The sequence below is a fragment of the Misgurnus anguillicaudatus genome, chromosome 18 (assembly GCF_027580225.2).
Source record: "Misgurnus anguillicaudatus chromosome 18, ASM2758022v2, whole genome shotgun sequence".
Classification (NCBI taxonomy): domain Eukaryota; kingdom Metazoa; phylum Chordata; class Actinopteri; order Cypriniformes; family Cobitidae; genus Misgurnus; species Misgurnus anguillicaudatus.
Window position 1 is genome coordinate 32,645,824 of NC_073354.2, and position 15,228 is coordinate 32,661,051.

General features: G+C 40.2%; 1 protein-coding gene across 2 annotated transcripts in view; it reads right to left on the reverse strand.

Moving 5' to 3' along the window:
• Nucleotides 1-15,228, reverse strand: part of LOC129429024 (apolipoprotein(a)) — a 211,124-nt gene that overhangs the window by 144,459 nt on the left and 51,437 nt on the right. For both annotated transcript variants that reach the window (XM_073856325.1, XM_073856326.1), the window contains exons 7-24: nucleotides 9,984-10,108; nucleotides 8,811-8,946; nucleotides 8,614-8,732; nucleotides 8,379-8,541; nucleotides 8,017-8,141; nucleotides 7,134-7,260; nucleotides 6,775-7,056; nucleotides 6,524-6,648; nucleotides 6,280-6,400; nucleotides 6,084-6,202; nucleotides 5,847-6,009; nucleotides 5,658-5,779; nucleotides 5,226-5,352; nucleotides 5,034-5,152; nucleotides 4,176-4,326; nucleotides 3,630-3,754; nucleotides 3,260-3,386; nucleotides 2,911-3,029 (exon numbers count right to left, since the gene is read on the reverse strand). In XM_073856325.1, the coding sequence (XP_073712426.1) occupies nucleotides 2,911-3,029; nucleotides 3,260-3,386; nucleotides 3,630-3,754; nucleotides 4,176-4,326; nucleotides 5,034-5,152; nucleotides 5,226-5,352; nucleotides 5,658-5,779; nucleotides 5,847-6,009; nucleotides 6,084-6,202; nucleotides 6,280-6,400; nucleotides 6,524-6,648; nucleotides 6,775-7,056; nucleotides 7,134-7,260; nucleotides 8,017-8,141; nucleotides 8,379-8,541; nucleotides 8,614-8,732; nucleotides 8,811-8,946; nucleotides 9,984-10,108 (2,495 nt within the window). The remainder of the gene's footprint in view (nucleotides 1-2,910; nucleotides 3,030-3,259; nucleotides 3,387-3,629; nucleotides 3,755-4,175; nucleotides 4,327-5,033; nucleotides 5,153-5,225; nucleotides 5,353-5,657; nucleotides 5,780-5,846; nucleotides 6,010-6,083; nucleotides 6,203-6,279; nucleotides 6,401-6,523; nucleotides 6,649-6,774; nucleotides 7,057-7,133; nucleotides 7,261-8,016; nucleotides 8,142-8,378; nucleotides 8,542-8,613; nucleotides 8,733-8,810; nucleotides 8,947-9,983; nucleotides 10,109-15,228) is intronic.

The following is a 15,228-nucleotide window of genomic DNA, read 5'->3' on the forward strand; positions in this document are numbered from 1 at the left end:
TCTCCACCTCGAGGAGATTCCCAAAGCCACCCCAAATGACCAGACACACAAGGTAAGCATAAATTAAAATGTACTTTATTTAATTACTTAAAAATGATAAATAGGGAGGGGAAAAGGGGGTCTTAAAATAATGGCCACTCTAGGCTCTCCTCCTTCAGCACCCACGGGATCTTCACACAGTCCATGCTCCGAATGTTCCTTCTCATTCTCCTTTCTCTCCACAGGTGGTCGCTAGGACACAAAAAACACTGTTACTGAACTTTGAATGTTTCTCACCGGCTCCGCTGCTTACAGCTTTCTGGGTAGGTATCACGTTCACAGTCTGTTCTTCAATGGTTCACTCTCGTTTTCCTGTCTCTCTCCACAGGTGGTCGCTAGGACACAAGACACTGTTACTGAACTTCGAAGGTTTCTCACCGGCTCCGCTGCTTACAGCTTTCTGGGTAGGTATCACGTTCACAGTCGGTTCTTCAATGATTCACTCTCGTTTTCCTGTCTCTCTCTACAGGTGATCGCTAAGACACAGAAACACTGTTACTGGACTTTGAATGTTTCTCACCGGCTCCGCTGCTTACAGCTCTCTGGGTAAGTATCACGTTCACCGTCGGTTCCTCTGTAGGTCAGCAGGGGGGCGAAGGTCACACACCACCTCGCCGGGTCGAGCGCTGCCCTATCCCCACTGTCCGTAGGCCGATCGAATCCCGGATAGGGGCGCCCTTTCGTAGAGACCACGGGGGCGGCGGACCCTTTCGCCTCCGACTCTGCGACAATACAAACACAGATAAGCTTACACCGCAAATGCTTCTAATATTTTACTCACAGTCCTTCACGGCTCTTGGTCTGCGTCTCTTCGTACTCTTAAAACAGCACACAGCGTATGGTAGCAGAAATTTCTGGGGTCGTTAGCCCCTCCGTCCTCTGCCCAGTAGAGAAGATGGATGTACGGGGCTTCGTCTACAAGATACACAGCAACCCACAGCAAATACACAGCACCACTCCAATGTGAAAGCTTATTATTTGTAAAGTCTCACTCACCACGCTATAAGTGCAACACCACAAGGAAAAGCGCCCGGTGTCCTCCACTGCGCTTGGGCTAAATAGGGGCGATGGCAAACACGACCAAAATAGAGTCTCGTTGCTGTGGCTGTTTTGGATCTATGCTTCCAGCGGCTCGCCCACCACGCTATTATAGGGGCAGGGCCGCCCGTTTCCTCCTCGAGGACTCCAACGATCACACAGGTTAATCTCTGCAGTTTACTCCACACCAAACAAGTATACTCCCAGCGGATAGCCTTTGTTTACGTTGTACAACAAGGTCAGTTTTCTTCCTGCTTTACTCCTTCAAAAGTACTGGTTAAACCAAAGTTCCTTTCTACTCATCGGATTTTCCGTTTACTCCAGCAGGTCCACCGTCAACTACAGTGAGAGAGGGAGAGAGAGAGAAATACAGACAGCCACCACGTCTGACAATGAGCACAGCTCCGTTCCTCAGCACACACTAACAACTTCCCCAAGAAGTACACGGGGTGCTCCTCTACGAGATCCACAGCTCGCCCTTCTTTCACCTCCTGTGGCTCCGTCTTCTTTCCGCGCGCTCTCGCGCAGCCCGGATCAACAGAGCCTTCGGGCTCTTCAAAGGGTGCGTGTTTCTTCCTGCCTTCGGCAAGGGAGCTTTCCCCGTGTCAATCGCTACGCGTGTCCATTCCTTCTCGTGTCAAGCCCTCTCTTTGTGTTACAACAGAGCTATTTATTTCCCACAGCCTCCAATCACCATCCGCTTCATAATGTCTTTCACCTGTGGCTCGTAAAGCCCTAATTTCGTTGCCCTGGGAACCAGGAAGTGAGAAGGTCCGTCCTCAAATGCAGGCCGGTGGGAAACCTTCCGGGCGGAACCAAACTTCCCTAGCTTTGGTTCCGCCCCTGAAAAGATCGTCACCTTGTGACAATAGCACAACAAGTGTTTAACATCTCAGTCTTGTTATTTAAATCTATTTATCCCTTTTCAGATCCACTTGCTTCTCAGAACGAATGCCATGTAAGAGACAACAACACAATAATGTGAAAGGATTCATTGTTGTTTCACATGAAAATTAATCAGCGCTTGTGATGTCTCAGCTGAAGCAATCTTACTGGCTTCTTTCAGAGCATACTAACATAAATGCTTTTATTAAAGATAAGGAGGATGGTTTTAATTATCCCATGATCTCTTATTTGTCAAAAGCTCAAGGGAAATTTGATCACCCCTTAAAGGTAAAAATCGCTAAAATCACATTTACTCATATAGTAGTACTGCAGCATCTTGCTAATTTCTATATAGACTTTGTTTTGTACCAGAATCTGCATTTAAGTTTGAGTCATGTAAAGACTATTTTAGTAAAGCCCAGTCTTCTCTTAACACTTGGGCACATTGCAGTATTCCCATTTATCCTTAGGGTCTGTGGTGTAACACCAGGGCGCTATCCCATTATCAGGGTTCCTGCAGTAGTTCTCTTCAAGGTCACTGGAAATGAATAATGTCTTAATGTTTATTAATTCAGACTCTATGTTTCCATGACATGATCCAAAAAATGGCATCATTGTTTAGGTTAAATGTTTTGATTAATATTTTTTTGCAATTAAGTTAATTTGATCAACCCTCAAGCTCAGTTCATTACAATGTCTCTCACCTGCACAGATAGTTCTCTGGAGTTCTGTCATGCTTGTGAGGAGTTTGAGATGCCCACTTCTGGCAAGTTTTTCCCGATTCTGTCACAGAAATATTGCCCCTGTAGTAGGTTTCTCTTCCAGTAGTACAATTGAATTCTGGTATAATTGTGGGTGGTTTAGTTGCTACAAGAGAAAAAGGACCTATAACTGATGAACTGAATATTCATTATGGGAGATTTTCTGACTGACAGGAGCAAAGCTTACTGCATCGAGGAATAGAGCAATATTCCCAGCGTTTGGATGGATTTGTTGTATAGCACCAGGGCCTAGGCTTTCTTGTAGGGTTCCTACAATAGTTCTCTTCCAAGTTCTTTCCATGTAATCTACATACAATAAAAACAATTTGTGTGCCTGTACTAAATCTTTAAATAATATCTCATTCATGCTTAATGAAGATCTTTGCAGACTGGGTCCGAAATTCCACCCCCCCAAACTCCACTTATGTTGTGTGCGTGCGTGCGTGCGTGTGTGTGAGACGAAATTGTAGGATCATGAATATGAAAATGCACATACAAAACTTTTGGACTACATTATGCAAAGATCTTTTTCTCACGTTGAAGGGATGTAGTCATGTTTGTGGGGTTTCTGAGAGTCCCAGCGTTGACAGGTGTATCCACTCTCAGTGATGGAGATCTTGCCTCTGTAGTCTTCTCCAATACAGTGCATACAATCTTCTGCAGCTAGAGCAATGACAGAAGAGTGTGACATCGCAGGAAACAATGTCCAGCAAACAAAGGTGAGCAATGTCTGTCATGAATTTTTCTTGTTGTGTTTTTATTTTAAGGCATGATCACTTTAAAACATGTCAGTATTCTTCTCAGATCCTCTCAGATATTCTGCATTTTTGGCTACAAATCTTGTAACAATTCGTACTTGATTTCATAACAAAACTTGAGTTATGCAGTGACTACTTCAGTACAGACCAGGTAGGGATGGATCTTTACAAATGGGTACACTGCAGTACTCCCAACGGGTCTCGGGGTCTGTGGTAAGACAAAAGGGACCGTTGCGTCTGTCAGGGTTCCTGCAGTAGTTCTCCTCAAGACCACTAGAATTGAATAATTGTTAAATCAGTATTTCACCTCATATACTAATTCTGATTCTATGATTTTTTTAGTATACATCCCAGAAATTGACGACATGGAAGGCAAGGGGTCTCATTTATAAAACTGTACATAGGATCCTTACTAAAAGTACGCACAAAAGCCAAAAATGGTATACGCCAAAAATATTAAGACTTATAAAACAAAGCAATGTTCCCTTTTTAAATCACAGATCACTTGCAATGTGCGTACATGAATCATCCTCAGAACCCACCCTGCAAGTCCATTCTCCCATTAAGTTTGTTATTTAGAAATCACAACCTTTGCGTGGGAACTGGCATACACATGTTTCCAGACCCATTTAGTGCTTACGCACACTTTATAAATGAGACCCCAGATCATTAAAAGAATCACTTTGCTTCTTACCCACAAGGGTAGTCCTCGTTTGTCATTGAATGATCGTGAGGAGTTTTAGATGTCCATTTCTGACAGGTTTTACCTGAGACAGTCACAGAAACAGTGCCCCTGTAGGTGACGCCATCCCCAGTGGAACAGGTGAGTACATCTTGTTTAGTTGCTGCAAAAAAGATGAGCACTTAAAGGTGCAATACTATCAAGTTTCGGCAATCTAAGGGGGCGTGCACACCAAAGCTTTTACACCGAGGCTGGCGCATGTTTTCAATTGTTTCCATTGGAAGCGCAACGTTTTTCAAAACAGCCAGCAGCTGGCAGATTTTTCCCATGCTGAGAGCCGGCGTTCTGCATTTTTTCCGCGCTCAGCACTGAGCATCGAGAATTGAAAGAGATTCAACTTTGGATGAAAAGCTCTGCTTGTCACTGTCAGTTCTTACACGGCCATCCAGTCACAGTGAAGGAGGGGCGGGACAACTATCACAACAACCAACTGGCTCAAAGCTCAAGTATCACAGCTACCAAAGCGCTCAGCTAAAGAAAGCTGGCACTCAGCTGAAAAAACAGCTGGCATTCGGCGTCCTTCAGGCGTTTTCAGCCGCATAAAAAAGCTTTGGTGTGTCCTGCCCCTAATAGGTTGACGATAGGATGCTTTCAAAATGGGGCATATATAATAGCGGCCTTCACATCTTAAAATGAGTATTATGTGTGGTTTTTATTTAATTATTTGATGCGTTTCTAGCAATGAATTTTAGTAGTGAAAAGCCAAAATAAAAAATTCAAACATACAAGTCTTCATAGTCAAGGTACCATTTAAAAAAGAGATTACGATATTTGACACAGTGATTTTAAACTGACAGATGTGAAGCTTACTGCATTGATGAATAGAGCAGTAGTCCCAGCGATTGGATGGATCTGTGGTATAGCACCAAGGCCTGGGGGATGTGTCAGGGTTCCTGCAATAGTTCTCCTCCAAGTACTTCCCAGGTAATCTACAAAAACACATATTTTCTACAATATTTGCTATAAGGACATTAACTTCGTGAGTAAGGTCTAATTTCTCACTCTGAAGGGATGTAGTTATGTTTGTGTGGTGTCTGAAGCTCCCAGCGTTGGCAGGTGTATCCATTCGAAGTTGTGGAGAGCTTGCCTCTGTAGTCTTGTCCTCTGCAGTGTATGCATTCTTCTGCTTCTATTTGAAAGACGGTTCAGATAGGGATGAGCTGAGCTTTTTCTCTCAGTTATCAGTTTTATTGAGCTGTACTGTAGGTGATTAACTTCACATCACTGCACAAAGTTATTGATTTATGTCTTATATATTTAATACATCCCACACAGCAGTCATCTGAGATCTTTTGTATGTTTCATGTCATCTTTCGTTCTCATTACACATTTGAGATTAAAATATTTAAAAATCTCCTTAAAGTCATTGTTGTGTTAAGAATAATAGATGTTACGCAATAAGTTAAGGTTATTTAATGACTCGAGTATACAGACCAGGCTCAGGTTCCTCACATCTGGAGACATTGCAGTATTCCCAGCGGGTCTTCGGGTCTGAGGTGTAACACCAGGGCCCTCGGCTACTATCAGGGTTTCTGCAGTAGTTTCCTCGAAGACCTCTGGAATTGAATGATTCAGAGACTTAAAGGTGCAATGTGTAATTTAAATTCTCACATTGTTGCTTACTTGCATTGAAAGTCTTCTGGAGTCGTGAAATGCACGTGAGGTGTTTGAGATTCCCAGCTTTGGCAAGTTTTCCCTGATTTGGTCACAGAAATTATGCCCCTGTAGGAGCGTCCATCTCCAGTAGCACAGGTGTGCTCTGGTACAAATGCGGGCAGTTTAGTTGCTGTCAAAAGATGAGCAATAATTAATTAAGTAAATATTAGACAAATACTTCAGGTTGAAATTATTGAAGCTTACAGCATCGAGGAATAGTGCAGAATTCCCAGCGTTTGGACGGATTTGTTGTATAGCACCAGGGCCTGGGCTGTCCATCAGGGTTCCTGCAAAAGTTCTCCTCCAAGTTCTTCTCAGGTAAACTACAAAAACACACATTTTGTGTACTTGTACTTACTATAAGTCTTATTAATGCTATAAGTAGGCATTAATTTCTCACATTTCAGGGACATAAACGTGGTTGTGTGGTCTTTGAGAGTCCCAGCGTTGGCAGGTGTGTCCACTCTCAGTGGTGGAGATCTTGCCTCTGTAGTCTTCTCCAGTGCAGTGAATACAATCTTCTGCAGCAAGAGCAGATTAAAGTGTTTAATTTCACTTTTAATGTTGTCTACAGAGGTATCATGACCATGTTTTCAGATTGTAGTATTTGTTGTGTAGAGTCTCCCGACTCCTTTAATACAGACCAGGTCTAGTTTTATCTCCACAATTGGGCACATTGCAGTATTCCCACTCGGTCTGGGGGTCTGTGGTGTAACACCAGGGTGCTCTCTCATTATCAGGATTCCTGCAGTAATTCTCGTCAAGACCTCTGAAATGAAGGTACGTGACACAAAATAACAACTTTCCCAACAATGTGAGGAAGAGTAAATGATGAAATTTCTTGCAGACATTCCTATATTATAAATACTTTAACTCAATCTCTCTTGATGCTTACTTGCATGGGTAGTTCTTTGAAGTTCTGTCATGCTTGTGAGGAGTTTGAGATGCCCATTTCTGGCAAGTTTTTCCTGTTTTGGTCGTAGAAATATTGCCCCTGTAAAAGCTTCCATCTCCAGTAGTACAAATGAGCTCTGGTACAATAGCGGGCGATTCAGTTGAGCATCGAGGAATAGAGCAGAATTCCCAACGTATGAATGGATCTGTTGTATAGCACCAGGGCCTAGGGGATCCATCAGGGTTCCTACAATAGTTCTCATCCAAGTGCTTCTGATGTATGCTACAAAAACACACATTTGGTGTACTTTTACTAATTGTGCAATATCTTATTACCAAGTGAGTAAGTGTGATTCTTACATTGAAAGGACGTAATCATGTTTTTGTGGTGTCTGAGAGTCCCAGCGTTGGCAGGTGTATCCACTCTCAGTGGTGGAGATCTTGCCTCTGTAGTCTTCTCCATTGCATTGCATGCAATCTTCTGCAGCTGTTTAAGAGCGTGACATGACATATAGTTGAGTTTTTTTTCTGTCAGTTTTTTCCTCAAGATCATCATATAATCCTACTAGAGATCTCAACTAGATTTGATTTGCTCGATTTTGGGGGTGGGCATAGTGATGATTTGTTTTTCTGTGATGAACATTGCAATATGAGATTTCCTGTATTACTTCAACAAAGAAATTGAAAAGCTCAGTTTGGGTGGCTCAGTGGATAACACTGTGGCCTCACAGCAGGAAAGTCCCTGATTCAAGCCCGGCTAGGTCAGGTGGCCTTTCTGTGTGAAGTTTTTCATGTCAATGTGGGTTCACTCTGGGTACTCTGGTTTCCTCCCACAATTCCAAAAACATGCAACTTAGGTGAACTGAAGATACTAAATTGCCCTTTCCCAACCTGTGTATGGATTAACTTGTGTATGGGTAAGCAAGTTCTCGCTGTGAATATAACTATAGATGCTGGAATGGCGTAGAATAAATAAAAAAAGAAAGCTCTGTTTGAGAGGATTTAACGTCTGTCTTGCATTTCTTGTACATTATAGCTCACAGATTTGGCTTAGAGTAAAAACAGTACATAGCCTTCATAGCAGTAGAGAAAATAACTTGATTAGATTAGAAAAAGTTAGAAAAAATAGACTATGGTCTCTTAAAGATTCTGTACATTGCTTGCAAAAATGACGTAACCCATCTGTAGTTTTTGTAATACATTTCATTTATACAATGACTACTTTGACTACTTCGGTACAGACCAGGTCTAGGTTGATCTTCACATCTGGATACATTGCAGTATTCCCCAGGGGTCTTAGGGTCTGTGGTGTAACACCAGGGCCTTTCGCTACCATCAGGGTTTCTGCAGTAATTCCATTTGAGACCTCTGTAATTGAGTGTATCGTAATGTTAAAGGAAGAGTTTACCCAAAACTTGATTATTCATTAATTCACATGTTTCTAGTTTAGCACACTGTATAAACCGAGCAAGCAAAAACCATCATTTCACTGTATAGGTAATATGTAGACCGGAAATAGTCAGACTGTGAGTAACCCCACTTATAGTTAAAATAACCTTGAATTTGGTTGCATGCTGTTTTTGCCAAAATCACGTTGATGCTCACTTGCATGGGTAGTTCTCTGGAGTTTGGTCATGCACGTGAGGAGATTGAGATGGCCATTTCTGGCAAGTTTTCCCTGATTCGGTCACAGAAATTATGCCTCTGTAGGAGCGTCCATCTTCAGTAGCACATCTGTGCTCTCGTACGAATGTGGGCAGATCAGTCCCTGAAAAAGATGAGCAGTAGTTGATTAACTAAATATTAGACAGAGATTTCAGACTGACAGTAGTAAGCTTACTGCATTGAGGAATAGAGCAGAATTCCCAGCGTTTGGACGGATTGGTTGTATAGCACCAGGGTCTGGGTGATCCATCAGGGTTCCTGCAGTAGTTCTCATCCAAGTTCTTCTCAGGTAAACTACAAAAACACACATTTTGTGTACTTGACCTGACTGGGTGGGCAATATCTCATTAATATTGAGTGTTAATTACTCACATTGAAAGAACGAAATAATGGCTGTGGGGTTTCTGAGAGTCCCAGCTTTGGCAGGTGTGTCCAGTCTCAGTGGTGGAGATCTTACCAATGTAGTCTTCTCCACTGCACTGCATACAATCTTCTGAAACTTTAATCTCTAGCAAAAAAAAAAATCTGTAATATTTGTTCTGTATTTTCTCATGATCTTCATTTGTTTGTTTATCCAAACACTTTTATTGCACTTTTGAGGTCAGAGAACCATACATTATACACATGACATAACACACTTTCTACAATACACATCATACAACACATTATATGTGTGCACAATATTTACACACTAAAAATGTTGGGTTATGTAACTCATAATTGGGTCAAACCATATTTGGGTGTTGGGGAAAGATACTTTTTAAAGTAATGCATTACAATATTTAGTTACTCCCCAAAAAAGTAACTAATTGTGTAACTTAGTAACTTTTTATGGAAAGTAATACTTACATTACTTTTAAGTTACTTATGCGTTTTTCTTACCTGGCTGAGGCTTGATCCCTTTCAGGCCTTGCAGGTGTTTTTTATTACTGAGAAGTTCTGCACTCAGAAATTGCATTTTCCATCAAAAAATGTCAAGCTCTGGGGCCTCATTTATAAACTGTGTGTAGGATCCTTACTAAAAGTCTACGTACGCACAAAATCCAAAAATGGCATACGCCAAAAAATATTAAGACTTATAAACAAACCAAAGTTCCCTTTATAAATCACAGATCACCTGCAAAGTGTGCGTACATGAATCATCCTCAGATCCCACCCTGCAAGCCCATTCTCCCATCAAGTTTGTTTTTTATAGATCACAACCTTTGCGTGGGAACTGGCGTGTGTACGTTTGAAAATACAATTGTTACGTTTCCTTGAGTTTGCTGGCTACAAAGCTGACCACATATTCCGCATCATTATAGCATAAAAATAGTAAAATTGTACATTTCAGCTTGGAGTCATTGGTCAAAGTGAAAACTAATGTTTGCCCAAGCGATTTATCAATATATATACTATCGGGTGGTGTTCCGGACAGAGATTAGCTTAAAGGTGTAGCGGAGGATTTTCTAGAATTTTAGCAAAAACCCCGCCTTCTCCACTATATTTAACCTATATTTTATTGTAATACATTTTAATTTATGTAATGACAGCTAATGTACAGACCTGGTTTAGATCGAGTTTTACACTTGGGAATAGTGCAGTATTCCCAGCGGGTCTTAGGGTCTGTGGTGTAACACCAGGGCCTTTCACTTTCATCAGGATTCCTGCAGTAATTCTCTTCAAGACCTCTGGAATGAAATGACCGTTAATAGTATAGATTCAGATTTCACACAGAAATTAAAGTTATTTATTAATTCTCATGTGTTGAGAATATAAAGCATATAAAGTGGCACTACTGATGACATCCTTGCTGGTTTTTAGGAGTAGAGTAAAAAAGGAGACACTATAAACTATTGTAACTTGTGCTCCACAAAAAATAACATTCCCAACAATGTGAATGTGTGTAAATAATGACAAACTGTATTCATTTTAAACAAACAAAACCTCAATCTCCTTCAACACCTGTTCAACAATCACATAACAATGCTTACTGGCATGGGTAGTTCTGTGGTTTTCTGTCATGCCCATGAGGATTACTAGTGCTCCATTTCTGACATCTTCTTCCTGATTCAGTCACAGAAACCGTGCCCCTGTATAATCGACCTTTTCCTGTTATACAAGTGAACTCTGATACAATTGTAGGCGGCTCAGTTGCTAAAAGAAAAGATGACCAGTAAATGATAAACCGAATATTTAAATAAAAAGTGGAATTTTTTTTTAGGCAGGTGCTCGATCACAAGAGCTAAATTATGAAAAATCCAAAAATGACACACTGCTAATACTGCCCCCAATATTTATGAAAAGACAACTTTTGACCACACAGGTCTTTGTCAGGTCATTCAAACTCTCTGACCTGACAAAGACCTGTGTGGTCGAAATGTTAGCAGTGTGCAGTTTTTTTCATTACACTGAATACTTAACTCATTGATTTCAGACTGACAGTAGCAAAGCTTACTGCATCGAGGAATAGAGCAGGGTTCTGAGTCTCTGGATGGATTTGTTGTATAGCACCAGGGCTTTCTTTCTCCATTACGGTTCCTACAATAGTTATTCTCCACGTTCTTCCCAGGTAAACTGAAATAACACACATTTTTGTGCACTTGTCCTGTATTTTCCAATACTAAGTAAATGTTATTTTCTCACGTTGTCTGAGACTTCCAGGGTTTGCAGGTGAATCCAGTCTCAGTGGTGGAGATCTTGCCTCTGTAGTGTTCTCCAGTGCAGTGCATACAATCTTCTGCAGCTGTTCAAGAGCAGATTCAAGAGTATGACATCACAGTAAACAATCTTAAATACTCTGAAACTGTATATCAGCATATTTTTAGTCAGGTTCTCTCTCAAGCATCATTATACAAACAACCTATAAAGTTTCAAGTTGCTCAGGTTGACGGGCTTGTTCAATACAAACCTTGGATCACGGGTGACAGTTTGGTACAACCAAATGCTAGGGTTTTTCATTTATTTCGAAGAGTCTTACAGTTTGTTCAGGTTAGTGCCACTTAGGAGCCATCAACAAAACACATGAGCACATTTGTTAAAAACTAGCATATGACTGACAAAAACATCTTACCTTTACTTTCAGTGCAGTCCCTTAGGCAAACTGGTGGTAATTGAATTCATCATAGTTATCACATCCAGATAAAATAAATGTTGATGATCATTTAAATATATTTATAACAGAAATAGACAAATTATTAAAGGACTTTACATATGACAATTCATTGGCTTACCCGAGAAGAGAAAAAGACAAAATAAAAGACCTTCCTTTTGAACCTCCATGATAGAGCTTTGATAAGCAAACTGAGCACTGAGGCTCTGAATCTTTAAAACAAACATCAGTCAGTCATCTATTAATCATTATCCTAACAAGCACATTGATCAGGTCATATACACACAAACCATAGGTTGCCCAGGTATATTTATAGCAACAATACATTATATAGCTCAAAATTCATATTTTTTCTTTTATGCCAAAAATCATTAGGATATTAAGTAAAGATTATGTTCCATAAGATAAAATTATCATAGGAAATGTACAAAATATCAAAACCTTTATTTTTGTGAGTGGATGCAGTGCTAAGGACTTCATTTGGACAACTTTAAAGGCCACCCTACTGAAAAATCCAGCTAAAACCAGCATAAGCTGGTAGCTGGTTTTAGCTGGTTGTAGCTGGTTTAAGGTGGTTTAGGTCCTCCCAGCCTGACAAAGCTGGTCATGCTGGTGGGCCAGTTGGTATTCCAGCATGACCAGCTAAGTCCAGCTAGACCAGCTTAAAATGTGACCAAAACACAGCTAGACCAGCTTGCTACACCAGCAAAACCAGCTTCCTACACCAGCAAAACCAGCTAAAACCAAGCTGGGGACCAGCTAAAACCAGCTCACCAGCTTATGCTGGTCTTAGCTGGATTTTTCAGTAGGGCATTTTCTCAGTATTTTTGTATATTTGTATCATAAACTATTGTCTTACCAAACCACATCAACGGAAAGCTTATCTATTCAGATCTTGCTATAGGAGTCCCATAGATATGTACACTAGATGTCGCCTTGGCTACGGCAGTTCATTGGACCGAATGCGTCAAACAGAGCCGCCATCTTGAAACAGGGGAATCCCGTATCAGCGTCATTGTAGGCAATGGTGTAACAGAAATAAAATCACCATAAATCGTCATGAACGCGAATTTCTTGGTTTTCTTTTGGTTCGTTTCAACAGTCAGACATGTATTTAGCATTTAGTACAGGAAAAAATAAAAGTTTTGATTTTATGAAAATTTACTTTTTCTAACTGTAATGCATAATGCTAGTAGCCCTTTCATCCACACGCAGCACAAAAGTCCGGCATCGTTCATGAATTCGAAGTACAGGCGGAGATAGCAGCTTTACCTAGATACTTCCTATGCCGAGACCCCTGTTCTAAGATGGCGGCGGTTTTGACGCATGCTCAGAGCCCCAAGGCGACATCTAGTGTATATATCTATGTAGGAGTCCGATCAACCACATCTCTTGCAACATTCATAAAAGAACTAAAAACTCATCTCTTCCATAAATACTTGATATTCAATTAGCAGCCATTTGACTCTCTAGTCTCACCTTATAATTGTTCCTTGCCTGTAAGATGTCTTCCTTTAGCTCCCTTGTGGCTGCTTGTTTATTTTAATCAGTGGAATCACTTTGTTTAAAGGGACACTTCACCCATTTACATTAAGCTTTGTATCGTTAAAAACCCAGTCATGTTTTCGAATGGTTGTGCATCATTCCCTCAGTTTCCCCTGAGACGGGAGGAATACAGATTTCAGTGTTACACTCCCTTCTTTCAATTATGTAAAAATCGTCATTTTGAGTCACTGAAAGAAGGAAGTGCTATATCTTTGTCGAGGGTGTAAGACTACAAACACTTATTCCTCAATTAATGCTAACTAAGCTAAAAGACGATGTGGAGCAATAATAGCGGAAGGTAAATCAATATGATACAGAAGTGTGTGATTTCGCAAGCGTGATCCGCTGTTTACAGCTACTTTTATGAGCCACAATACAGCAAAGAGCTGCGGCGAGAAGGAGGGCCAGCCCCGGCCTTTACTGCGTTGAGGAGCCCTGACTGGCGCGAGCTTAGACGGACTAGTACTCTCGCTGTGTGCCTTCTGCACAAAATTTTTGCATCAGATCAGAATTTGGACGTTTGTGTGATGAATGGCCGACATACTTTTTGGGCCGATACATTTCATACTATTTTAGTCTGAGCAGCCCATAACACTCATACATCACTGCCCCTTTTTTTCTTTCTTTGCTTAATTCATTGATGGCGCTGCAAGGCGCTTTGGCAGTGTAATGCATTTTCAAAAAAGTTTGTTTAAGATGTATTTTTCCAGACAAACCAGCCCATGAGACACCTAATCAGCAGCCCATTGTTTCTTTTATATGAAATTAGGCTAGCCCATTCACATCTTTAAAAAAGTTTCGGGCTCTTTGGGAGCATGCAGCGTCAGTGTGCATCTGTAAAAATAAGATCAAAACCTTAAAGCGAGTGGTTTGGGGTAAACAGAACTGCTTTTAAAACATTGTCGTCAACAACACAAGTGACAGATCAATGTCTGTTTGCAAAATGATGCTGATAAGTGCACTGCAATAATATATAGTGTGTGGCAGAATTATAAGGTAGCTACTTCAAATATATATGCCTATACCCTGCACTACACCATGGACTATAGCGGTTTGTTTCCTGGGTTCAATGACCTTTTGTGCTGCTAACGCAATGCTTCACCACCAATCTATACAAGAACAAACATAGGATAAAAAAGCTCATTTAAAGGGTTTTGCATCTACACTTTTTAAATTAGTAAATAGAAAGAAGGGAGAATTGAAAATGTTTCCTTCAAAGCTAATAAATGATACAGTGCTGTAGACACTGAGAGGTTTGTAATTTGTTAGTAGCAAAGATTGAAGTAAATGCCATTAAACGATGATCAGCATGGTAATAAATATTGGAAACACAGTGAATCAATGGACAGTTTGTGAAATTTAAGATATATTTTCTGTCTTTTACAAGTAAAGATTTTACACATGCTTATACTTTTCTGCAAGTATAAACTTAAAATATACTGTATGTTGATATTTGGGTGATCTGTTCCTTTAAAGTGATTTCCAGATGATTTATCTTCCTAAGACCTGGATGTCCACATACGTGGACATTACATTTTTTTTTTTTGGTGTTTGCACCATGATTATTGTCTGTCAAATAAAGGCAAAATGGGCCAAAAAAAAAAAACAAATATTTAAAAAATGACCTGATCTATGTCCTTGTTAACTTAACCTGATATGTCTCAGGGCAACATATTGTGTTGATTCAAGAGCAACATTTTTGTAAATTAAACCTAAACCCACCCCAACAATAACTGAACCCTAAAATCAGCGGGAAATGTTATGTACAGTTAATGGCATACATTGAGTTCCATAGTATATGTTTTTCCTATACTATGGAAGTCAACGGATACAATTAACTGTGTTCTTACCATCATTTATCAAATTGTCTTCTTTAAAAGAATAAAAAAACACCATACAGGTTTAAACAACATGAGGGTGAGTAAATGGTGACAGAATTTTTGTTTCTTTGGGTAATCTATACCATTAAGATAGCTGTCTGCCTCTTGAATATCACTTGATTTGTGATATTGATGGGGAGAATATTTTGTGAAATTTTACTTAATTTTAATAAATTGTCTTATTTTGATTTCCCTTCCTGTTTTACTTTAATAATTTTAGTATAACAGGCAATCTGATTAATGAAATTTAAATAAATTGATTTATTAAACATTC